Source organism: Salmo trutta, chromosome 19 (assembly GCF_901001165.1).
Source record: "Salmo trutta chromosome 19, fSalTru1.1, whole genome shotgun sequence".
NCBI classification, from domain to species: Eukaryota; Metazoa; Chordata; class Actinopteri; order Salmoniformes; family Salmonidae; genus Salmo; species Salmo trutta.
Window position 1 is genome coordinate 29409963 of NC_042975.1, and position 27246 is coordinate 29437208.

The following is a 27246-nucleotide window of genomic DNA, read 5'->3' on the forward strand; positions in this document are numbered from 1 at the left end:
ATAGGAAAACAAATATATTTTAAATCTACATTGTCCTTGTGTTTGTTATTATCATTGAGATAAGATTTGATTATTGCTTACAAATGGTTTACCGGACGGGTACATTACATTTTGACTGGGTAGATACGTTTTGCATTTAGTTTAAATCAATTATTGACCATAGTCAATACATTTTGAAGGAAATGTATGACATTGTCTCCTAGACTACATCTAATAACCAATACACTCATTGAACATAAATGTCTTTCTTTATTGCTCATAAATTCTGCAATGAGGGCCCAGCAATGCAGCAGTTTCAGGTCTGCGAAAGTAAAAGCGCAAAAATAAACAAGCAGGAGAGGACGTCAACCAAACACATAGCGCAATGTTTGTCATTTAATATTTAATCCCGAGCGCAGGGATTGGGGTTTCCGCACTGTGCCTTTTCCTGGATGCTACGAAAACAATATAAGGGAGGGTTGAACCGTGTAACAGACCGCCCCATATAAACAAGTAACTGTTATGTCTATTGTGACTGTTCAACAGACATAGGTAAACGAAATCTGTCGTCCTACAACGACAGTTTTGAAAACTAGCTAGCTAGTCTTTGTAATAGCCAAATAATCAATTGAAATGGAGCGGTGGAAAGGCAGAGTAGCTCTCGTGACTGGAGCCTCGGTCGGGATTGGAGCGGCTGTTGCACGGGCACTTGTCCAACACGGCATGAAGGTTGTGGGATGTGCCAGGAATGTTGACAAGATAGAGGTGAGTAAACATTAAACAATGTAAAAGTGAGAAAACTGTCGCAGTCACTCAAAGTAGCGAGCTGACAGTTCCTCGGATGGCTGAACTGCGCCAAAAGACTAGTGTGCAGCTAACTGGCAGTGGGTAGCTATAGCCATTTTTTCTCAACTACGGTCATTGTTTCTCACTGTATTAGATAGAGATACACAGTAGCTAGCATTAGCCAGCCGATTCTAGTCTGCAATAGGTTTGCCTGCTATAGAATTCAGAATAAAATTATACATTTGTGATTTACTTTGGCTTAACCAATTGAAATAAATGTAACCTTTTAAACACAATTTACTCAAGCTTTACATGCGAGTTACAATGATTTAATGGAATTTGCTGTCATATTTCTTGCTTTGCTATCTTTTAAAAAATCTATAACAACATGGAGTGAGATTGCTCAATGCATAATGCATTTATTACAAAGTAGCACAAAGGCTATTATTAACATGTTATCACATAATAATGCCAGTCCTGATGTTTCTTTTTAGAAATCTTCATGTACCATTTTAAGAAAATGTACAATTAATTTCCCAGTTATTAGCTAGCTAGCTACATATCTAATCACCATTATTCCGTTTTATACAACGGATGGGTCTAATCCTGAATGCTAATTGGTTAAAACTGCATTCCAGACGGTATCTATTCCACAAGTTACCACTGCCTATATCTATGAAGTTAAAATGCTTATTTACTCTCTTCAATCTAACTGCGTAATCCACTGTCTCATCAACCCAGCCAGGCAAATTATAAACTTGATCTCCACTATAAAAACCATCTATACATTATCTCACATTTCTTTTAGACTAACATTTAGTTTTCAACAGCAGAGATTTGTATAAACCTTGCTGTCTGTTGTTGCTAATTGAATCATTACTCAACTTCATCTCGGGCCTAACAACACCTGACAATATATCCTCCAAACAGTGGCTTCTTGGGCATTATCACTTAAATACACATTCTCATTCTCTCTCTCCTAAGATTGAGAAATAGATTTGGCATGTCTTGTCAACATTGCATTACTGACAAAAGTTGTCTTCTAAAACAAGTGAGTATAATTTTTTTATGGTCACATACACCAGATATGTGCAGTGTAATGTGTTGTTTTACAGGGTCAGCCATAGTAGTACAGCGCCTCTGGAGCACACACACACACACACACACACACACACACACACACAGAGATTGTGCTACTGGCTTCTTTAGCCCTCCACCCATTTGCTGATCAGCTGATCACCTGGCTTCCTGTCCTGTCAATCGTTAACTGCTCCAGCTTTGGCCAGAATAGAGTACCACAGTATGACTCATAATAAATATAAAACCTTGCAGTCAAATAGGGAAATGGTTCCAATTGTTTTGATAACCATGTAAATCTCACTAGGACAAGGTGACTTTTATCGATATATTTGTCTGTATTTGCCCGCAAAACAATAAAAGCTAATTAGCTGCTATCTGGAAGAGACTCCCAAATCGAGGCAAAGGTAAGAATCTCTGTATTAACTGTCTAATGTTAGCTAAATGTAGTAATGAATAAATTGGCAAAATGTCTTTCAATTGACAGTTCTGTGACCTGTCTTGTACAAGTTTTAAATTGGCACAATACCTGTTTAGCAAAGGTTTCAGATAGAGATGACGTGCAGGAGCTTGCAGGGATTTGTGGTCTTCCAAAATGTCTACTTTGAAGCTAATTAGCATTTTCAAATATGAGATTAAATAGAGACAAATATATTAATAAAAGTCACCTTGTCCAGGCATATTGGTGCGGCTGGCTACTCGGTTAAGCGAGCAGTGTGTCAAGAAGCAGTGCGGCTTGGCAGGGTCGTGTTTTGGAGGACGCATGGCTCTCGACCTTCGCCTCTCCTGAGTCCGTAAAGGAGTTTCAGTGATGGGACAAAACTGTATTGAGAAAAAGGTGTAAAAGTCTCCAAAAAAATATATATAAAAAAAACTAGTCCCCTTGTCCAAGAGAGATTTACATGGTTATCAAAATATCACATCAGGGTAAGCCTACACGAAACACAGCTCTTATTTTATTTTAGTGTTTCTAAAATCTCCAATGGGAAAAATTAATGGTGTAAAAACATAAAAACGATTGGAACCATTTCCCTGTTTGACTGCTAGGTTTTATGGGTATTATGACACCTCCACTGTGGGGCTCTATGGGCCCCTGTCCTTGACTTCTGCAAAACACCACAGCCACTTAGTTTCTCTAGATCAATCAGAGATTAGAGCAGTGACAGCGTGCCATTGCAACCTATAGACAAGACTTACTCTTTTCCATTGATAAGGAAGACTTTGTCCACTGTTAAAAGTTTGGATTTGTTCCATTATTTAGGCTACAAAAGGTTACTGCAATGTTAAGACATATTATTCTACAGGGTCACCATTGTTTTGAAGGTTGGCAAACTCTGACACCTTTCTTGACCACAGAGAAAATTGCTTTACTATTCATTTTCATATTTTAGCAGACACTCTTACCCAGAGCAACTAGGGCTAAGTGCCTTGCTCAAGGGCACATCACCAGATGTTTCACCTAGGCAACTCAGGGATTTGAACTAGTGACCTTTCAGTTACTGGCCCAATGCTCTTAACTGCTAGGCTACCTGCCACCCATTCAGCAACCTTTTGAATTTCAGGTTTCTGACATTGGAAATCATGGGTGATAAAAAGACATTAAGCAATATGCTATTTGTTCTTTATTAGAATATGCTTGGCTTTACACAAGATTCCACTGACACTTTTGCAACCACAGGCCATCTCCAATGTTTGGCCAAGAACTGAGGGAAAGATGTCAGAGTGTGTGGAAGCTGGAAGGTGAAGAAGGAGTGACAAGCTTTCAACGCCCTCTCTCTCGGACAGACTGCATCACTTGTATGAGGCCTCTGAGCATTGTCTGTGTTTGAGCTGAAGGGGGGGGGCACAAAGCTGGCATTGTACCCCCTCTGCCATACCCACACTGGGGACTGGCTATAACAGTGCCAAGCAGGGTATGCGCTCACTGAAACGGGGGCTTGTAACTAAGTGTCCATCATCATTTTGTGCTCTTTTTCTACATGGGGAAAATTAGGTGATGAGTACAATGTAGGCTACATATCCCAAGATAGCTATGTTCTTTGATAGCAGACAAGACACAGGTAGTTATAGACAGGTTTCCTAACAACGTCAAAAGGATGCACACACATTGCATGGGTAGAAGGCTGTGTGTTATGATTCTGAACGGTCAGATAGCTAGCAACAATGACAAGAAGCTGCCATGTGGGGAATCATAGGTGGCTTGTTTTTATTTAACCAGGAAAGTTAGGTAAGAACAAATTATTATTTACAATGATGGCCTAGGAACAGTGGGCTAACTGCCAAGTTCAGGGGCAGAACAGCAGATCTTTACCTTGTCAGCTTGGGGATTCAATCTAGCAACCTTTCAGTTACTGGCCCAATGCTCTAACCACTAGACTACCTGCCATTTTAGCTAGTTGAAAATGTAGTTATTTGAAGACAAAATATAGTTTACATGTTGTCAATAATTCTAGAATTCTAAACAAACCCAATATGTTTTGTCCTGAAGATCTGCACGCATCGGTTTCATTGCTAAACAACACACCCGTCTATAAACCTAGATGAAACCCTATCTAATCCCATGGCTAATGTTCCTATATTATCTGGTTGGCCAGTTCCTGTGTAACAAAAGCCTGAATGAGTGGAGTTGAAACTTAGGGGGAATGTGACAGCAGTAGAGGCCAGTGTCACTGAGAGGGTAGAAATATAGTAGAAAACAGAAAAGGAGACTATAATGAGATGGATGGAGATGTGTGGTTGCCAAGGGCTGCCTGCAGGAATGGGGAGATGGAATAGGAGAAACTTGGCTTCAAGAAGCAGGTGCCAGGCCATTACTGACATTAAACAATCCATTCTCTCATTGAAACTGATATTCATCCTATCTAGCTACAGTAGGACTGTGGTGACCTCTTACCTAGCATAATGCTATAGTAATTACCAAGGTGTTTCAATATAATGAATCCTATGATAGTAGGTTGAGACCTTATGTTTCAGTGACTTCATTAAGAAGATTCGCTATGCATTCATGGTCATCAATTTTATGCCTATGCCAGCCCTGCGCTGTGGTCGTTCACATTCAGGAGCTCTTTGACTGTCACATAAAAGCAAAGTGCCTTGGGCTATATTTAGGCTAGAGAAATAGCCTAGTCGTGCCACAGGCGGGTTGATGGGTGTGTTTTGTTGTTCTCCAGTCCCCTTTGGGTGTTTTACATAGAACTTCTTTGATTTATTACTTAGACTGTCAGTAAGTTTGATTGGTTGAATGTTAAGAATGATAATAGATTTAAACAAAGATTGATGCCTTAGTTTGTCCTGCTTTGCCCTGCCATGTTACAGCAGTTGGCCATGTTTTAGGCCTAGTTTGTGGTTGCACCCACAGATGTTATACAGTGCACTCTAACTAATATAATAGCTACAGTAGGCTATAATTCACTTAGCAGATACATTTATCCAATGCGACTAAAGCAACATTTTAATAGATCAGTGTTGGAACGATGCTTTGTACATTTCCTATCACGGGCCAACAAGCAGGTAAAAAGGCATCCCACTTGCGGTCAGACTCTGAACTGTAATTCACATATAAATGACGGCAGTACTTAATCGGCCCATGCTGTTCCAATATAAATGGACCTTTACTGTATATGTGTATAGTGCAATTTTTTTTGCATCACACTCTTACCAACTGTACCACATAAGACCACACAGGACTGTGCACTGAGACTTTAGACAAGACTGGTTTCAGTGTGACTGTGATGTGTGGCCCAGGCGGGAGGTTAGGACAAGCTGGAGGGGGGGCAATGAGGGTGTCTGTCATTTAATCTATGAGTGTCTGCACTTTGGGCTCAGTCAAATCCTAGAAGATGTATGAGTGGTGGTGCGTGGCATGATGCAGTTCCAGCAGAACGATCATGGTGTCATCTTTGGATCTAGTGTGAAATAATTCAGCTAGAATATTCCACTGACCTTGGCTTGAAGGGGGAGACGAGGGGCTAACAAAAAGGGAGGGGCCCCAGACCCCTGTCTCAGTTGGTGTCCTTTTGATTGGTCAGGAGTTTCTAAGGTCAACCTTTTTTTGATCCAACCATCTTCATCATTAGCATATCTTAACATTTCTGTTACATTATTTGAACAGAGACCTGTACAGCACTGTAAGGCTCCAGGAATATGTGGTTGAATCCTTTGATTAGCTGTGTGTTAATGTCAGCATGTCAGCAGAGCTTTAGTGGTACAATGGCCCTGGTCAGTCCGGACCACTGGTTTCACTGTAGCAGACAGTGGCAGTCAGTGCCTTTTAAGATGAGGGAGGACGATCATTTTTTTCGTGAGCATGGCCTTATTTCTATTACAGCATATTGAATGACTGTTATTCAAATTCCATTCACCCTGTTCAATGTAATAGCAAAAGGTTTAGGCTACTACATGATACTCAAATTTTCCCAATACCCATCATGAGGTTGCCATCATGTTGGTGCACACAGGTCGAGAGAAAAATTTGAAGTGACAGTCACTGACACATGGACAGACAGTGACACGTTCAATACCGCCTTGCACACTCTTGCCTGCGTCTAGCTGATATATTGTGTAATCGTTAGTCTAACAGTTGCAAACAAGAGTTTCTATTGAATAAATTCAGGTATGTTTATCACCGTTTTGTTCCGTATAAGAAACGTTTTTCAATAGAATCGGCGGAATGAATACACCCCTGATCACGCGTAAACACAGTTCACTTTCATAACGGCCACGTTTTATTCCTTCTCGCATCTATGTGCTCTCCTCCTCTCATCTTTTCCCTTCGTCGCTTGTGGACATAAGTGCACAACACATCAGCTGTATGTGACCAGGCGAAAACACCTTTCCAAGCCAAACCATATCATAACTGCTACACACAGCCAACATCGCTGTCACCATATTAGCTAAAGTAACGTCATAGCCAACATAGCTAATAGAACTAACGCGTTAGTAAACCTAATACAATCATGCGGTAACATTACAGTGTACAGTCAGTAAGCAGTTTAGCACTTTAAGTCGGCGGGCCCCTGTGGCAATAAATTAGTAAAACCAAAAGCTTACCTTGACTTAGAAGAGTTCCAGTGTTGTGTTGGATAGTCATAGCCAGCTAGCTAACATAGCATCCCTCTGTTTGAGCAGGGTGTTTGAGTAGGCTAAACTAGCTAGCTGTATTTGCTAGCTAAGTAAGTGAAAATGACAATGTCTCTCTCGCTCTCTTGCTTCGCCTTCATTTTGGAAGAAATTAATTTGTTCAAAGCTGTTCAACTATTGTCTTTATCTCTCTTTGAGTCAACTACTCAGCACATTTTATGCACTGCAGTGCTAGCTAGCTGTATCTTATATGCTTTCAGTACTAGATTCATTCTCTGATCCTTTGATTGGGTGGACAACATGTCAGTTAAGAGCTCTGATACGTTGGAGGACGTCCTCTGGAAGTTGTCATAATTGCAGTGTAAGTCTAAGGAAGGGGGGTGAGAACCATGAGTCTCCTGGGTTTTGTATTGAAGTCAATGTACACATAGGACGACGGAAGCTGTTGAGCGTTTGTAAATTTGTCAGTTATTCTGTGTTCTGTCACACTCAAACAAGAGTGCTCTGAAATCGGAGTAGATAGCCAGAGCGAATTTACATCTATCAACTGTTGTCGCAGTGACATTCTATTGAAATGGCTACTTGCACAGTGGAGTCTTGTTAAGACGTGTTAGTTTTCATTGCAGCCTCGTTTGAATGTCGCGGTTGCGCAAATTTGTACGGAATGGGGTTAGTCAGGTAAACAATGAACCATAATCCCAACTCATGACGTTACTACCCTGCATGAAACTGCAGTTAGCTAACTGTCACGTCCTGACCAGCAGAGGGAGTAGTGGTGTAGTATTTTGGTCAGGACGTGGCAGAAGAAGTCTGTATGTGTTGTCTAGTATGTCTGTTTCTGTGTTAGTCTTGTGACTCCTGATCAGGAACAGCTGGGGATCGTTGTTCCTGATTGGGAGACATATATTTAGGAGTATGTTTGTCACTTGGGTTTGTGGGTGGTTGTGCTAACACTGCTAGTCTTTTGTTTGTAGTAAGCCTGTTAGCCTGTCGTGAGTTCCGTGTTTATTGTTTTCCTGTGTATACTTTGCTTTAGTTTATTATTCTTTACATTAAAAGATGAGTATCCACATTCCGCCTGCAGTTTGGTCCATTCAACACGGCTTCAACTATTGTGACACTAACCAACCAGGTTCAATGTTAGCTAGCTAACATCAGGTTATACCTAGCAAAGGAAATGGCTCTGATATACGAATAATATCATACACGTAGTGTTAGCTAGCGAGCCATCCAGCTAACATTAGCTAGCTAGCTAACAGTACACTTTAACTTAAAATGAAAATTACTTTCTGTCAAAATTAGAAATGTAATATCTGAAAATGTACCTAGCTAGACTATCTTACCCGTATACACGGATGGACGCCTTTCCCTGTCACGAATGCCATGGTTGCCCTTAGTTTAAATATGTAATCCAGAGACAGGTGTTTTCTCCATCTCCTTACCTATCATGCTCTAATTCCACTGATTTCAAAACTCTGTCCTCCAGAAAGTGGAGAGCAACACTTATGCAATTCTACTACGAGATACTTTTTTTTTGTTTTAAAGCCGCGTTAGACAGGATTACCTACACATACTGACCATCTCAAATAGACAGAAGCGTGCTATATAGTAGACCAATCCGAACTCATCTCTCGGCATGTTCAGCCCACTCATTATCTCAGCCAATCATGGCTAGCGGGAAGGGTGTTGCCTTTTACTGTGGCTAAACCAACTAGGCTCGTAATTTAAGAAGTTATTCATATTTACAGATGGCATACAAGTCTGTTATTAAGACACATGAAAGTACAGATGTTCCAGAAGGCATTTCTGCCAAAAATCGTTTAGATTAAAAACATATATATACATTTACGTTCAAATGGCTCTCCTGTGAACTAGTGACCCGCGACATACGCCTAGTTTCCTGAAACGAGTCACATTTTAAAATAAGGCTGTAACATAACAAAATGTGGAAAAAGTCAAGGGATCTGAATACTTTCTGAATGCACTGTGTCTCTTAGAGCTATCAGAAAAGGGATGTCACCCTTCCATAAAGAAATTTCACCCGAATCACCCGTGGATTGTCTTGACAAACAAATCAGTGTCTTTTCAGCTGACTGTTATGTCAGTGTGTCAATGCTCAGGAATAGACCCAGCAGCAATGTGGATGAATTGTGAAAGTTCCTTTCTCTTTCTCTCTCTTTTCATCAATTTACCACTTGAGCTTCTCAATATCATGTTTGCTTTGATATTGAAAAGCCTATTTGGTTTTGATTTCAATAAAAAGCTATGGTTTTAGTTGAGAAGCAAAGGTTCAACAAATGCAATATACTGTAGGTGTAGTAATTCGGACCCTTTTGTCACACCTTTCACTGTATGCCAAAACTGCGTAAGACATGATCTTATTCTTGGCACAACATGCTCAATCATGTTTCAAAGGACTGGAGCTGACACTGTAGAGAGTTTGTGAGTCTTTTCCCTGCTCTGGCTCTGGATTCCTGTGGTTTTAGATGAGGCTCAGTGGCCTGGTCCCAGATCTTTTTGTGCTGTCTTGCCAATTCCTATGGTCATTTTCATGCCAAAAGACCAATCGACCATAGTAGTTGGCAAGACAACACAAACAGATCTGGGACCAGGCTATGGGCTCAGTCAGTGGATTGTGAATAGTTTTGTCTCTCTGCCTGGCCCCAGCCCGCCACCCATTGTATCTGTGAGACTGTCACCGTGGTGCCACTGGAGTGACATGCCCCCCCCCAACTCCCCCCTCTTGTAACTGTGGGTTCTAGGCGGTTAGCCAGTCTGAATGTCACGTCCTGACCAGTAAAAGAGGTTGTTTGTTATTGTAGTTTGGTCAGGGCGTGGCAGTGGGTGTTTGTTTTATGTGTTTTGGTATATGTTCTATGTTAGTATATTTCTATGTCCGTGCCTAGTTTTTCTATTTCTATGTTTAGGGTTTTTGTTTAACCTTCAATTGGAGGCAGCTGTTTCTTTTTGCCTCTGATTAGAGGTCCTATTTAGTAGAGGGTTTTCAGCTTGTGTTTGTGGGTGGTTGTTTTCAGTGTAGTGTTTTTGTGCCTGACGGAACTGTGAAGCTGTCGTTCTTTTTTTGTTTTGTTTACGTGTTCAATTAAAGTTAAAATGAGCACTCAACCCGCTGCGCCTTGGTCTACTCCCTTCGACGGCTGTTACAGAACCACCCACCACAAGATGACCAAGCAGCGGGGATTGGAGCACCGGCCTGAAGGATGGACCTGGCAGAAGGAACTGCAATTATGGGAGGACAAGTTATGGGAGCTATGGGAGCCTGAGAGGTTTTTTGGGGGGGCACACGGGGAGTTGGGCAGAGTCAGGCTATAGATCTGAACCAACTCCTCGTGCTTATTATGGGGAACATAGAGTCAAGAAAGCACCGAGCTATGGGGAAATGCGCACTGTAGTGAGAAGAAGCATTCAAAGGCCGGTGCGATCGGTGGAAGCTCCTCAGCGTGGCCAGGCTACATTGAGCACTCAGCCAGGAAGGGTTGTGCAGGCTGTGCGCTCCAAACCTCCAGTGCTTACCCATAGTCCAGTTCGTCCTGCTCCCGCTCCTCGCACTAGACCTGAGGTGCGTGTTTCCAGTCTGGCGCCTCCAAAGCCAGCACCAGGCCTCCAGTGCATCAGCCCAGTCCAGTACGTCCTGTTCCCGCTCCTCGCACTAGCCTAGGAGTGCGTGTCTCCAGTCTGGTACCTCCAGTACCAGCCCCACGCACCAGGCCTCCAATGCATCAGCCCAGTCCAGCTTGTCCTGCTCCTCGCACTAGCCCTGTGGTGCGTGTCCCTAGTCTGGCGCCTCCTAAGCCAGCCCCACGCATCAGGCCTTCAGTGCGCAGTCTCCGTCCAGAGCTTCCGGCGACAGTGCCCCGTCCAGAGCTTCCGGCAACAGTGCTCCGTCCAGAGCGTCCGGCAACAGTGCCCCGTCCAGAGCGTCCGGCAACAGTGCCCCGTCCAGAGCTTCCGGCAACAGTGCCCCGTCCAGAGCTTCCGGCGACAGTGCCCCGTCTAGAGACGGCCCACAGTCCGGAGCCTGCAGAGACGACCCACAGTCCGGAGCCTGCAGAGATGGCCCACAGTCCGGAACCAGCAGAGACGGCCCACAGTCCGGAACCGCTTCAGCCCGAGGTCTCCAGCGACGCGCTTCAGCCCGAGGTCTTCAGCTGGGGTGGACAGGTTAGGTTGGGGACTAAGACCAGAGCCTAAGCCACCTCCATAGGAGCAGGATTGGGGAGGGGGGGTGTAGCACGGGAGCCATCGGTGACGGTAGCCATCTTCCCTCCCTTTAGTTTAGGGTTATTTTTTGTTTTGGGGTTTATTTTTTTGTGTTTATTTTTTTGTGTGAGGTGCATCCGGGGTCTGCACCTTTGGGGGTGGGTACTGTCACGTCCTGACCAGTAAAATAGGTTGTTTGTTATTGTAGTTTGGTCAGGGCGTGGCAGGGGGTGTTTGTTTTATGTGTTTTGGTATATGCTCTATGTTAGTATATTTCTATGTCCGTGCCTAGTTTTTCTATTTCTATGTTTAGGGTTTTTGTTTGACCTTCAATTGGAGGCAGCTGTTTCTTGTTGCTTCTGATTGGAGGTCCTATTTAGTAGAGGGTTTTCAGCTTGTGTTTGTGGGTGGTTGTTTTCAGTCTAGTCTTTTTGTACCTGACAGAACTGTGAAGCTGTCGTTCGTTTTTTTGTTTCGTTTACGTGTTCAATAAAAGTAAAAAATTAGCACTCAACCCGCTGCGCCTTGGTCTACTCCCTTCGACGGCGGTTACACTGAAGTTCAGTTTGCTCATGGTGAGTAGTTTTCACACAGCAAAGCAAGGCTTTGAAGTGGGTCAGACCAGTAAGGGGTGACTTCACATTATTTTACTTACTCTGTCTTTCTTTCTCTCTCACTTTCTCTGTCTCCCTCTTTCCATCATCCAGCTTCTTAACATCAAGTTTGTTTTGATTTTGAAAAGCCTATTTGGTTTTGATTTCAATAAAAAGCTAGGGTTTTAGTTGAGAAGCAAAGGTCCAACAAATGCAATATATACTGTAGGTGTAGTTTTGACACTTTTGTCATACCTTTTACTGTATGCCAAAACTGCATAAGACATGATCTTATTCTTGGCATAACATCTCTCACAGGTGACGATCAATGTTAGTTTAAGCTGTTTGGGAAAATCTGCATTCTCATGACCTAAACAAAATGCGTATTCAGCCCCTGAAAATCCCTGTGTCTGCATGTTGAAGTACCTGCAGCGCAGGTAGGGTATTTGATGAGTCAGTTCACCCCGCAGCTCATCTGCTTATCACTAATTCATTGGCAGCAGTTTGTCTGACCCACAGGACTTTTCCACTGACTTTTGATTTTCCATTGGGATCTAGGTGGACAAACCAATGTTGGCTCACTATTTAAAAAGAAGATGGAGTCAAATATTGATATAATATTGTTCAAAAAGAATATTAATAATATACAGTACCAGTCAAAAGTTTGGACACACCTACTCATTTCAGGGTTTTTCTTTATTTTACTATACATTGTAGAATAATAGTGAAGACATCAAAACTATGAAATAACACATGGAATCATGTAGTAACCACAATAGTGTTAAACAAATCAAAATATATTCAAATTTGAGATTCTTCAAAGTAGCCACCCTTTGCCTTGATGACAGCTTTGCACACTCTTGGCATTCTCTCAATCAGCTTCATGAGCTAGTTACCTGGAATGCATTTCAATCAACAGGTGTGCCTTGTTAAAAGCAAATGGCTCAAAGTTTTTGATAGATTTCAACTAGTATTTGAACCCAGATCTGCTGTTCCTCAGGCGAGTGCCAGCCTTTTTCTGGATCAAAATGGGGCTTAGGTGGTGGGTGTGGTGGGGCATGGCCATGGGCTGCTAAAATACATACCGCATTGTCAAAATGTAGTTGTTTTAAAGCAGGTTTCCTGCAATTCTACACATTTGGCCAAGGCTTATTGTAATGTCTACGCTAATAATTGGGAAGCGAGTACAGGGAGTGAACTTAATAAATAAACGAACATGGAACAAAACAAGAAACATGAGCAGCATACAGACACGAACACAGAAACAGGGTCAACGCCTGAGGAAAGAACCAAAGGAATCACAGATTTAGGAGAGGTAATCAGGAAGGTGATGGAGTCCAGGTGAGTCTCATGAGGTGCAGGTGTACGTAACGATGGTGGCAGGTGTGCGTAATAATTGCTAAACTGGCGACAACGTGCACCAGAGAGGGGGAGCGGGAGTAGACGTGACACTTATGCTATCTGAGTGACTTAAACATATCAAAATCAATGGGGGGCCATGCTAGTACAAAAATACTCTTGAATGCATAATTCTTTACATTTTAGATTCTCCCTGACTGTGTAGCGTTTAATTTGGTGATTGTTAGTTCTCAAAGGTGATCTTGTAAAAAATATATATATATAGGTCCATAATCTTTCTACATACTTTCTATCTGGTATTAGTAGTTTAAGTTTACAGTTTTCTTTTTACTGTTTGGACATAGGCGGCCCGCCCAAGACTTTTCTATGCAGAAAAATGCTGGTCTACTAGAGTTGGGTCTTCACCTCTCCTCAGCCACAGTGATGTACAGTAGGCCAGGGGTTCTCAAACCTTTTGGGGGCGGAGACCCCTTTTGTGATATCAAATTAATCAGGGATCCCCTCAAGATAAAAAATGTAAAATAATATGAATAGCATACAATAAGGTTTACTATGACTTTGGCAGTGCATGGCAGGACGAACCAAGTCTCGGGCCCTGGGAAGAAACACTTTAAAGGCCCACCTCTTGGCATCCGAGAGAACTTTTAGTAGTTTTCAAGCTAATTTCCTGCAGTTCTGCACGTTCATTTTGTTATGAGTGTCATGTTCGTGTATGTTGGTGGCAGGGAAGTCAGGCGCAGGAAAAGCCAAATTGGTTATTCTGGAGTATTTCATTTAAAAAACAAACTCCACAACCAAAGTACAAAATGACATGGGTAACATAATACCCGTCGCATACCGAATACAAAACACACGTAACAAAAACAACAAAACGACAGCCAACAGTTCCGCCAGGTGATACTCACAAAACGGAAAACAACTACCCACAAAACCCCATAGACAAACCCCAACTTAAATATGATCTCCAATTAGAGACAACACGAACCAGCTGCCTCTAATTGGAGATCATCCAAAACTCAACCTACAAATAGAAAAACAAGAACAAAACATAGACTGCCCACCCATATCACACCCTGACCACCCATATCATACCCTGACCTAACTAACCAGAGAAAAAACATGTTTTACTCCATGTGTAACTCTGTGTTGCTGTATGTGTCAAACTGCTTTGCTTTATCTTGGCCAGGTCGCAATTGTAAATGAGAACTTGTTCTCAACTTGCCTACCTGGTTAAATAAAGGTGAAATAAAGGCCTCTCAGCAAGGAAGAAGCCACGTATCACCCAACTTATTGTGGGAAGCTTGTGGAAGGCTATTCGAAACGTTTGACTCAAGTTAAACAATTTAAAGGCAATGCTACCAAATACTAATTGAGTGCATGTAAACTTCTGACCCACTGGGAATGTGATGAAAGAAATAAAAGCTGAAATAAATCATTCTCTCTACTATTATTCTGACATTTCACATTCTTAAAATAAAGTGGTGATCCTAACTGACCTAAGACAGGGCATTTTTAATCTGATTAAATGTCAGGAATTGTTAACTGAGTTTACTTGTATTTTTGTATTTGGCTAAGGTGTATGTAAACTTCCGACTTCAACTGTATGTATATATATATATATATATATATATATATATTATACATTGTTTTGAACTGTCCGCAGACCCCCTGCAATACCTCAGTACCCCACTTTGAGAATCCCTGTCGTAGGCTACATATAGTACCCAGTCTTAAAGGAAAGCCCTAACAGCAGTCATATTGCAGAACCTTAAGAACATGACATAAGACTTGGCATGATTTGGTAAGATAGGGCCCCTCGGGTGCATGCTTCATCCCCTCCTGTACTCCCTGTTCAGCAATGACTGCATGGCCAAACACGACTCCAACACCATTGTTAAGTTTGCTGACGACACAACAGTGGTAGGCCTGATTACCGACAATGATGGGACAGCCAATAGGGAGGAGGTCAGAGATCTGGCAGTGTGGTGCCAGGACAACAACCTCTCCCTCAATGTGAGTAAAACAAAGGAGCTGATCGTGGACTACAGGGAAAGGAGGGCCGAACACGCCCCCATTCATATCAACGGGGCTGTAGTGGAACGGGTTGAGAGTTTCAAGTTCCTTGGTGTCCACAACACCAACGAACTATCAAACACACCAAGACAGTCATGAAGAAGGCACGACAACACCTTTTCTCCCTCAGGAGACTGAAAAGATTTGGCATGGGTCCCCAGATACTGAAAAAGTTTTACAGCTGCACCATCGAGAGCATCCTGACCGGTTGCATCACCGCCTGGTATGGCAACTGCTCGGCATCTGACCGTAAGGCGCTACAGAGGGTAGTGCGTAAGGCCCAGTACATCACTGGGGCCAAGCATCCTGCCATCCAGGACCTAAATACTAGGTGGTGTCAGAGGAAGGCCCAAAACATTGTCAAAGACTCCAGTCACCGAAGTCATAGACTGTTCTCTCTGCTACCGCACCTCAAGCTGTACCGGAGCGCTAAGTCTAGGACCAAAAGGTTCCTTAACATATCTTCTACCTCCAAGCCATGAGACTGCTGAACTGATAATCAAATGGGCACCCGGACTATTTACATTGACCCCCCTCCCCTACTCGCTGTTTACTATCTACAGTATGCATAGTTACTTTACCCCTGCCTACATGTACAAATTACCTCGACTAACCTGTACCTCCGCACATTGACTCGGTATCGGTACCCCCTGTATATAGCCTTGTTATTGTTATTTTATTTTGTTACTTTTTAAAAAATGTATATTTTACTTTAGTTTATTTAGTAAATATATTCTTAACATTATTTCTTGAACTGCATTGTTGGTTAAGGGATTGTAAGTAAGCATTTTACGGTAAGGTCTACACCTGTTGTATTCCGAGCATGTGACAAATACAATTTGATTTGATTTGACTTGACTGATGTAGCATCAGCTTATTGACTGCAGTGAACATACAACATACCAGCCAGACTGGCTCAGTTGAGGTGCTTCCCAGGCCCACCCTTATTTATAGTAAACCTCTGCTCCTATCTGTAGCTTCCTATGCTCTGTGTCAGTCAGTCAGCAGGTAGGATAAAATCCCGGCATACTGGCTAGCCTGACCCAGTGAGCGAGTTACACAACAACTGGCGGTGGGCCGTCTCTGTCATTAGTCTACTCCACCCCCACCCCCAACATGTTATCAGTGTGTCACAGCCATTCACATAACTGGGTTATACTTTCCAATCAGAGACTACTTTTTATACTTATTATTTGCCATATGTTTAATTTACCTTACCACTGCATGTAGGCCTACCCTTATATAGGTAGCCTAATTTCAAGGATATTTCGTTTTTATTGAGTATCTTCTATAGCAATGCTTTGACATTGACAGTGTAATAGGTGTGTTTAGTGGGCTTAATCTGATTGAGCATATAGTGACTAACTAGTGACAAGCTAGTGATGCTGTTTTATAGCCCTATCTTGATTATCCTCAAGGAGAGGGGTAATAAAAGCCTTTTCCCTCTCCAATCTTTGGACCTTTCTGTGGCTGCTCTTTCATTCTGTTCAATGGAGGTGATCATGCAGCACCCACCCTCTCAGTGGCGACTACACCACCTCCTCCTCCACTGCCATAATCCTTTTATATCTTGTCATCATTCCTCCCCAACTCATGAAGGACCTGCTTGTAGTCGGTCTACTACTCTAAAGGCAATGATCTCAGGACAGACAAGCAATGTTTTTGGTCAGTTTGTCAGATCTCAGGTGACAGGATGAAAAAGATAGCCTATCTTTAATTTTGAAAGATGGGACACCCCCTTACTCATTGAATTCATTACAACGGGTTGTCTCACTTCACTGTTAAGGAGTTTTTATGTTAGAATGTCTGAACCAAGAGTTTGATATCAGACCGTTTCTTACATGAATATGTCACTTTGATTTGTCCTGCCATTCACTTGGTCATTTTGTAGATATATATTAGATTTATTTGTAACTACTATGTGTGCCCATCTCATTTATATAAAATTATTAAAGGTACACAAGTTGTTTTTTAAATAGGTCACTGTTATTATATATATGGCCACCGCACGTCCTGCGAGTAATGGTCATATGGGCAGCTATTCCAACATAATCTCTTTTTTTATTTTTTTTACTGTTGCCTAAATGTTTACTTGGACCCATTTGTATGTTATAATCCTTTATGACCATATATACCTCTGTGATTAATTATGATTGACTACGCGCAAAAGTGAATTGAATTCTTTCCACACCCACCATGCATCATGTGCGTAATGGTCATGTGAGGTGAAATGTGTATATTTTGGGATGTGAACACTTGGTCTGTTTGACCTGACAAAGATCCGTTTCGGATCAAAACGTAGTCAATAAAGCGGTGTATTGGGAGCCTAAACAGTGTGCAGGCCTTCTTGTTCTTTATAAGGTCTGGGCTGATCATGCATTGTTATGTGATTGCCATAGTTGCAGATTTGTCTTGGGAGGGTAGTTGGCTGCCATGGTGAGGAACTGCATTTAATAACTGTAATTAGAGACTTAAAGCTCTGACTCGACATCGCAAGACAACTACTGTGGTCTCCAGTTTCCTTTCTCCCCTCTTTGTCATCCCTTTCCCTCCTCTCTCTCTCTCTCTCTCTCTCTCTGATTTTCTCTTGTCCACACGCATAGGCCTACATTCATTGAAAAATGTTTTTTATTTTCTTTCCATTCTGTGTAATCTTGTGATTTGCTCATTTTGTAGTACACTTTCTATCCAGCCCATTCTTTACCCCCACACCTACCCAACCACCCTCTCTTTCCCTCTCTGTCTTGCTCATTCACTTTTTGTGAGGGCGGCACAGCAGTCTTGATAATGAGGACAAAAATGCAATGTGACAGGCCCAGTTGCATTTTGTGTTACAGGTGCTTAAAAGAGACGGGAAGAGAAAGAGAAGGGGAGGGGTGAACTTAACTGTCCGTCTTAGCAATGATGCCCACTTTCCGATCAAAAGGAGAATAGACACATTAGCCTAACACAATCCTTCTGTTGTCTCACTCAGTGCCATGCAGAGTGAGTTAACCTGAGACAAATCTAATTTCAGAGCACTTCCTGGCTGCTCATGGCTGCACTGTAGTTTACTAGCTTAATCGATTACTGCTGTCTCAACATATGCTCCCATCCCATCTGAAAGCACTGTAGCCAATATTAATAATATTATTTATTTTGTTTAGAATAGAAATACATCTAAATCCTATTAGAAGTGTGAACAATTGTGGATAAGCAGGGCTAAACGCATACTCAGTCTTGTATAATATGTATGGGTGAATGATTGGAGCTATCTGATGCTAGATGGGTGTGTGGGACTCGGACACTGCCTGAGACAGTCAGTTAATGATGTCTCTCTGCATTCCTGACCTTACATAACAAACCGACCCTGCAGGGCTAGACTACGCGTCACTAGATGTCAAAAGAGCCACTAGATGTCTTGTGATACATTACATAAAATCCTTGAAAGATACCAAAATTCTGGTAGTTTACTGGTAAACTTCAAAAATATACCCACCCTTTACAACCCTGTCCCTGATCCCGTCCCGTCTACCCCTGCTCTGCTCACTCACATCACCACCTCTCTTCTCCTGGCCAAGGCTGCACTTCAGTTCACTGCTCTGTTAGGCAATCATTCCTCATCCTCTTCCTCACACACACTACCCTCACCTGCCTTCCTCTCCCTTCCTGAGAGTCACTGTCTGTTCCAGCCCACACAGACACACACAGACAGACACACACACACTCAGGCGTGGGGGGGCAGGGCAGGGTAAAGAGGGAAGCCCCTGTTAGAATGCTGAGTCTGTGATTACCAATTGAAATCCTCTTGCTTGTATTTGTGCTATTGAATTGGAATTATGTTCACCCTCATATGACCCTATTTAGTAACTCTGTTGAGACGTGTTTGTAAAACTAGAGAGCTTACAAAAATATTTTTAATCCTGGGGTTTTGTGTTCAGGTAATGCCTTCTCTGTAGATATTCCCAGTTAAATCACTACATCCCAGTCTCTGGAGGCTCTCTAGGATATTTAGAATATTAGGAAGCCCTTTCCACTCACAGCCCCTGTCATCCCGTATATGGGTTAAAAATGGCAGATTTTGTCATTGAGAAGCGCATTAATTGGAATGCAGTGGCTGTATAGTAAAACAGCTCTGTGTGGGTTTTGACTGACAGGCGTTATAAACTTGAGCACCGCGCGCGACATGAAGTTGCCCCCACCCCTCCCGTTAATTCGGCTACTTTTGCACATTTGTTATTGTCTGAATGAGGGAGATGATGTAAATCGAGAGGAGTCGATGTGTTCTGAAAGATGGGACGATGAGGATTAGAATAAATACCGCTTTGATGTCATACAAGCAAACCACACACCCATGAGTCCAAATGTGCACATTTCCTTCCATATTTCAAAACTCATGTAATTTACAGTATCACCGTTTATGACCGCTATGTTTGATCCACAGTTACAAGGAGGACATGCATAATACCCTGGGTTGTCCTGAACAGAATGAGCCTGTGTTTGTCATATTGTCAAGAAAATGTTGCAGAGGAACATGTACTTGAATGAACTCCATTCTATGCGCACCAAAATTACAATCTGTTTGAAGTGTCTTTTGAAAGCCTAACACTGTAAGATTGTATTTTATAACTTAGTTAGCCATGCTGGGAATAGAATAAGCTTTCAAATGATGCTCACCTGACCCAGATAGCGATATATAATGGAACGTTTTTGGATTGCGTAAACAACAACAGTAATTGTGTGATAGTAGGGACGTAGGGACGTAGGGCTGTATTCCAAAAACAAACTCAAGTGTACTTGCTTCAGTTCCTCAATTGCAAAGCTAGGAGAGCTCAAAAAAACACCTTATAGCTGAAGGCTCTTTTCTTGAGTCATAAAGTGCATTGAAATTACTGAAGAACTGTGCTGTTTGGCCACTTGGAGACACCAGTTAGACCTCTCACACAAACCCTTGTAATCAGTTTCTTATCTTGCACCTACACCAACATGACAATGATTATTATGTTGCTGAATGTATACAGAGTATTTTTAGATTTTGTTATTGACTAATGCTGAGAAAAGTACAGTAAAAGTAAAATGCACAAATGACTCAGTCTTGTGTCAGGTGAACTGCGTTTCCTCACCTTTTGTCTGAAAATTTCCCCATAATCTGCAAACTGTTCTCTATCAATTTCTACCATGGCCATGTATATGCTTTCTATAGTTCTTCTGTTAGAAACATTTACATTTGGCCCTATCCATATAGGCCAATTTCCACAAGTGTAAGGGGCTAATGTAGTGTGTGTGTGTGTGTGTGTGTGTGTGTGTGTGTGTGTGTGTGTGTGTGTGTGTGTGTGTGTGTGTGTGTGTGTGTGTGTGTGTGTGTGTGTGTGTGTCCCCATGTCGCTCCATCCCTGCCCGGTCCTCATGAGACTGAGTGCTCTCGTCCCAAATGTCACAGCACTTTGGCTTGAAAAGAGAGAGGGAGAGGCTCAGAGTGCCATGCAGTCCTTGGCATCATCTCTGCCTGCCAGTGATGCTGCTGCCACCAATCCCCCCTTCTCCCTCCACACACACACTCCTCCCCCATCCCTCCCCTCTCTGTCTGTACTGAGAGCAGTCCAGACAGGGACATCATGTGATGGGTGCAGTTGTGCCCGGTAAAGGAATCTGTGTCCAGTCGCATCAGACAGACAGAACCACCCTCCTGGAGGCCTACAGGGAGGGAGGCTGACCTGTTTGTGCTGGTTGGGCCTGGAGCAGGTCAGGGAGGCAGGGACTGTGGCTCTCCATAGCTGCATCTTTAGTGGAGGAGTAAGGTTCATAAGGGTCAATGGTCACTGTAGTCATCATGGTTAGTAAGGGTCATAAACGTATTGCTTATTTCCTTAAACCAGACACTGTGTCTAGACAAACATATGGCCCAAAAGGAAATTTGTATAATACCTGCATTTTGTCAATAACACTTTTGAGATTGCAGATGTTTGGCATTAAGGTGTTCCTACACTCTTCAGACAAGACTAGATTAAATGTTTGTTATGGTGTGCTGCAGCTGACTAGCCTGAGTTTGCCCTGATCATCTTCCTTTTATGCAATACAGGGATTGATTTTATGGTTGTGGCTCCTTTCAGATAATGTATGGGTGAATGGGTAGGGCAATGTTTCTTTACAGCTGAAATCAATGTGACTGACTAAATTCATTAGGCATATTTCATTACTAATAATTTTGATTGCTGAAAGCACAACACGCAAAGTTTTAATCTGGAGTTTTTTAAATTCTCATGTCACGGGCCTCCCGAGTGACGCAGCAGTGTAAGAGGCATCAGTACAGACCCGGGTTCGATCCCAGGCTGTGTTACAACTGGCCATGACCGGGAGTCCCATAGGGCGGCACACAATTGGCCCAGTGCCGTCTGGGTCAGGGGAGAGTTAGGCCAGGGGGGCTTTACTTGGCTCATCGCGCTCTAGCTACTCCTTGTGGTGGACTGGGCGCCTGCAGGCTGACTTCAGTCGGCAGTTGAATGGTGTTTCCTCTGACACATTGGTGCAGCTGGCTACCCGGTTAAGTGGGCGGGTGTTCAGAAATGCGGTTTGGCGTGGATATCCCGAAATTGGGGAGATAAAGGGGGTAAAAAAAAATGGCATGTCATGTGTTTACCTGATTTGTGACCGAGGTCTTGTCCCTATCTGTGTTGTGTTTGTAGAAGCTGGCAGCAGAGTGCCAGAGTGCGGGCTACAGCGGTACGCTGATCCCCTATAAGTGTGACCTGTCCTGTGAGGAGGACATCCTGTCCATGTTCTCTGCCATCAAGACGCTGCACCAGGGGGTAGATGTGTGTATCAACAATGCAGGCCTGGCCCACAATGAACCCCTGCTCAGTGGCAAGACAGACAGCTGGAGGAACATGATCGACGTGAGTGGACAACACACACACACACTGTACACATGGGTTTACACACATACATGCTTTAACAAGCAGAAATATAAAAAATGAAGAGAATAACTAGCTAAGCAAGGAAAATACTTGTTGTTGTAGAGTAGGTGGTGTGAAGCATAGTTCAGGGCGTTCAGTGAACCCACATAACCACACACTCCCCCTCACAAGAAGTTGTTCCATTGGTTATAAGAGTAGACCTGGCAGTGGTACAACAAAAAGGTCCACTTGTGGAAGAAGGCAGGTGTTATTTCCCTCTATCTATTATGCTGGGACTTTTCTTTACACTGTAATTCATGGAGCTCTTGACCATTCCATTCAAGACCCCCAGGCTGAGCCCCCCTGCTCTAAATGTAGTCCCATCCCTCCAGAGGAGCTGAGCATTTCTAACGCCTGTCCATCTGTTGCCATGGCAGCCGAGATGAATGTGTATGGCGTGTATATTTTTAGATGGTGTAATCTGTATTCTGACTTTGTTCTGCTGTGGCAACCCCCCAAAGCTACCTTAGCTACGCCACTGTGGCTTTAACCTGCCCTGCCTGGCATCACTCTCAAAGTCACTGTGACACGGTCATATGATGGATGAGAAAGTCAAGAGACACAATCTGACACAATGACACACAATGACACTCTACCTGTGTGAGGTAGAGTGGGGCCTTAGCTTTGATACTGTTGAGAACTATAACTGTATTCTCTTAAACAAGTATTTTTGTGTGTGAAGGCAGATGCAGGTGCTTGTTTTTGACAGAAGCTCTCCCTTATAGGTGAATGTCCTGGCCTTGTCTATTTGTACACGTGAGGCCTACCAGTCAATGAAAGAGCGGAATGTGGACGATGGCCACATCATCAATATTAACAGGTAGACTACAGCTTCTTTACAGCCCATTAAATGGCTGTTATAATTGACATTTAAATGATGAAATACTCTCTCAGGAGATACCATTTCACTCTTGGTTTTAGACAGAAGATTCAGAGGGATACAGGATGGGGATGTAGCACAATCGTATACATGCCATTATTTCACTCTCTTTTACTACCTCCTGCCCTCCCTTCTTCCCTGCTATAGTATGGGGGGACATAGAATGGTACCTAGTGCAGATGAACATTTCTACTGTGCCACAAAATTTGCTGTGACTGCTCTAACCGAGGGGCTGCGGCAAGAGCTACGGGAAGCAAAGACCCACATCAGAGCCACGGTGAGCAGAGCAACATTACCTTGTCACAGGTTTTCATATGAATCTGACACGTCTTATACAATTATTAGATAGAAAGATGATTGTTGAGTATGTGTGTGTATTCGTCCGTGTGTGTGTGTGTGTGTGTGTGTATAAACATCAATAACGAGCATGGTTTGAGCATTTCTCTTCCATAGTGTATATCCCCTGGAATAGTGGAGACTGAGTTTGCCTTCCGGCACCACAACAGCGATCCAGAGAAAGCAGCTGCTGTGTATGAGAGTATAAAAGTAAGGCAGCTAGACTCTGTGCGAGTCTGTGTGCGAGTCCGTGTGTGTTGGTGTTACCTTAAATTGGGGAGGACGGGCTTGTGGTAATGGCCTGAGCGGAATCAGGGGAATGGTATCAAATACATGGTTTTGATGCCATTGCATTTGGTCCGTTCCAGCCATTATAATGAACCATCCTCCCATCAGCAGCCTCCTGTGGTGGATGGGCCTACAGTTTTTCTCAATACAAATACCTTAACAAACTGTATTACTAATTGGCCTTTTTTCCTCTGCAGTGTTTGAAAGCACAAGACATAGCCAGTGCAGTCACATACGTTCTGGGCGCCCCGCCTCATGTCCAGGTAAAGTAGTGCTCTGTCTGTCTGTTGCTTCTGTCAACATTTGGCTTACTTATATCCTGCCTCTCTCAAGACTAACTCTTACATAGACCAATGGTACTATATGTTGTCCATGTTCCTGACCTGCATAGTCTGAAACAGTGCGCTTTTATAGAGGACATTCATGCACTTTGTTGGATGCCTCTATTTTTTTGTGTATGTAACCCTGCTTGTCGGCCTCTAGATCGGAGATGTGCAGATGAGGCCGGTGGAACAGATGTCATAGCAACAGAGCAGGAAGTTAAGCAACTGGAGGAGCCGATAGAGCCAGGCAGCAAGCGCCATTGTGACGACTCCTTAGCGACCTCTGCTGGGCAACAACAAAAACAAACAAACTCGTGTTCAACTGGATTTGGACTGAAGGGATCGATTTGAGGAGGTGTGGAGGAGGCTGTGTGTGGTGGAGTGATATCTGGTCTGGAGATGAGAGGATGGGCAGGTACTCTTAACCACTACTGAATTACTGTGAGTGCTGCTACAACATGGGCTTTGGTGTATTGCTCTGGCAGCCTTGTTTCAAAATGAAGCCACATCAAACTTAGGAGAAGAGGGTTGTTGGTCCTGTGCTTATGTGAGTCATCTATTCTACATGACATCCAGACAGACAGACAGACGAACAGAGGGAAGAGTATGCCATCAATTGCACATGAACATTTTTTTTTGTAGTTCATATATGTTTAAAATGATGGAACAAAACACTGCTATTTGTATTATGTTTTATATAAATATTTTAAGTTTGATTATTGGTAGATTCTGATAATATGCTGTTCCCTCTAACCATAGACGCTCGTTCCATTTTTACTATTTTGACGTGTTTTTAATAACAAGCAGATTTGGTTAACCTGTTATGTATCAAGTCCCGCTTGTACGTTTTTCAAAACCTATGTCAACCATCACCAATCAGCAAATGTGTATAAGGGACAGTCAAGCATGATTACGCAACCATCACTTTGGACCAAGTGTATTTCCCCACTCCAGGCCTAGATTCAATCAGATCAATTGTTAAGCGGCAATAGCCGACATGTGCATAGCTGATGTTTTGGCGGTGTTGGAGGTGTAACTGTGTTGGAGTTGTCAAAATTGGTGAGCATCTGCTCTTTATCATTGTCACGAAGCCACACCTGCCGGGAGATGCTTGTGGATTTGACAGCTCTAACACAGGTCCACCTCCGACACTGTCAAAACATAACTTTTGCAGATGTCAGCTAAAGCGGATTTGATTGAATAAGGCCCTTAAATTGTTTTGCACCATAGAGATAGAGGACTCATTTTTGTATCTGTACCATTATGTCATCTGTGACAGCATGGGCCACGCCACTGAGGCTTAGTACATTTTCTTCTTCACGATTGGCTGATCCCTCCTGATGTCCCGGTCACCAGGAGGAATCAGCCAATGAAGTTGGAAGTCCCACCATTTGACTACATTAAAATGGTGGAAGCCCTCAATGACCTTTTGGCCACTAGAGGCCTTTGTCATTCTCTATGTTTTGACTTTGGATCCATTTGGAGGAGCATAAAGAACACTGGCATCTTGTCTCGAGGAAGTTACAAACTCAAGAGTGCACATGTATACTTTCCCCCAAGTGTGTACTTGTATGATACAGTAGATATTTCTCAATAAAATGAAATAAGAATTGTCAAAGGGCGGCAGCGTAGCCTAGTGGTTAGAGCGTTGGACTAGTAACCGAAAGGTTGCAAGATTGAATCCCTGAGCTGATATGGTACAAATCTGTCGTTCTGCCCCTGAACAAGGCAGTTAACCCACTGTTCCTAGGCCGTCATTGTAAATTAGAATTTGTTCTTAACTGACTTGCCTAGTTAAATAAAAAAAATAAAAAAAGGTGGCCCCTGTTTTGTGTGCCATTATTTGTTTTCGTCATGTTTTCTTCTTATTGATAACACTACTGTCAAATTCTATCCAAATAGACCTACCGTAATTTCCGGACTATTAAGCGCACCTGAATATAAGCCGCACCCACTGAATTAAAAAATATATATTATTTTGAACATAAATAAGCCGCACATGTCTATAAGCCGCAGGTGCCTACCGGTACATTGAAACAAATGAACTTTACACAGGCTTTAACGAAACACGGCTTGTAACAAAAATAAATAGGCTTTAACGAAACACGGCTTGTAACAAAAAAATAATAATTTGCAGTAAGCTTTAGTTGTCTTTTTGCACTGAGTCAATTCCTCCCGCTGCTGTTTCCAACGTCTTATCATCGACTCATTAAGACCAAGCTCCCGTGCAGCAGCACTATTTCCTTTTCCAACAGCCAGATGAATCGCCTTCAACTTGAAAGCAGCATCATATGCATTTCTCCGTGTCTTTGCCATGATGAGGGTGACAAAATGACTACCGTAATAAGTTTGAGAGCGCTCGATTTAATCTAAGCAGTAAACAAAAAAGTTGTTTGACCTTAACCCGTTCGGCAATTTCATTGGTCTAATGAAAGCTTCATGCCGCCAAAAAACTAAGCGCGTCACAGAATGTGTTTTTTTTTGAGAAAAAAAAATTGAAAGCGGGAAAAATCCATATATTAACCGCGTCATTGTTTAAGCCGCGAGGTTCAAAGCGTGAGAAAAAAGTTGCGGCTTATAGTCTGGAATTTACGATACACTCGTAGAGCTATTCTGTTCATTGAACAAATATCAACTAGATGGCATAATCTCGGACAGGTTTATGAACAAAACCCCTCTGAATATGTTTTTCTAAGGAACCTCTGTCTGTAGTGGTGTAAAAACCTGGCACACCCTTTGGACTTTGAGTCAGTTGGCTTTTTATTTTTGCTTTACACAACATGACAGGAGTTGTACAGTATTTATCCTACTCCAATGACAATATCCTGATTATTTTGAGGTTTTATCATACTTGACATAATTATGCCTGATTAAATTTCTTTTCAAACTATTTATTTTGGTATTTTTTTAATATACAGTATATCAAATAAATGTTGATATACTGTATCATTTACAATAATTTTACAACGGTAACTTATCATTTGAGTCACGGAACGTAACCCTTTGTCAGATTGCAATGGATATATTACATAATATATAATATGTAGCCTAACAACCAGTTCTAAGATCATTGACTTAGATTATCCATGGCAATATGTGGCTTTAAAAAAAAAAAATTTTAACGTGACATAATACCAAAGCTCAGACAGACCTTAACTAACATGTCCATATGTTGCACTGTCTGTCATGTTTACCACTACCCTCTCTTCCCTCTCTTCCTCATATTGAATTCTGACGACTCAAAACAGAGGTAGGTAAGCTTCTTGGATGTAAAATATCAATTTTGTGTATTTGTTTTCACATTATTGACTATAATAGTG

The 27246-nt window shown here is 42.5% G+C and overlaps 1 protein-coding gene across 1 annotated transcript; it reads left to right on the forward strand.

The window, feature by feature from the left end:
- The first annotated feature begins 412 nt into the window (after nt 1–412).
- Nucleotides 413–25525, forward strand: LOC115154304 (dehydrogenase/reductase SDR family member 11). The gene is made up of 7 exons (XM_029700384.1): nt 413–744; nt 21830–22039; nt 22825–22919; nt 23127–23256; nt 23433–23525; nt 23801–23866; nt 24087–25525. The coding sequence occupies exons 1-7, from the start codon at nt 613–615 to the stop codon at nt 24126–24128; spliced, it is 768 nt and encodes a 255-aa protein (XP_029556244.1). The 5' UTR covers nt 413–612; the 3' UTR covers nt 24129–25525.
- Nucleotides 25526–27246: the final 1721 nt, after the last annotated feature.

Bases quoted from the DNA above. Each gene is read 5' to 3' on its own strand.
- LOC115154304 (XM_029700384.1), top strand. From the start codon at position 613: ATGGAGCGGTGGAAAGGCAGAGTAGCTCTCGTGACTGGAGCCTCGGTC. The intron at 22,040-22,824 runs GTGAGTGGACAA...TCTCCCTTATAG, and splicing joins GCTGGAGGAACATGATCGAC to GTGAATGTCCTGGCCTTGTC. The intron at 23,257-23,432 runs GTGAGCAGAGCA...TCTCTTCCATAG, and splicing joins AGACCCACATCAGAGCCACG to TGTATATCCCCTGGAATAGT.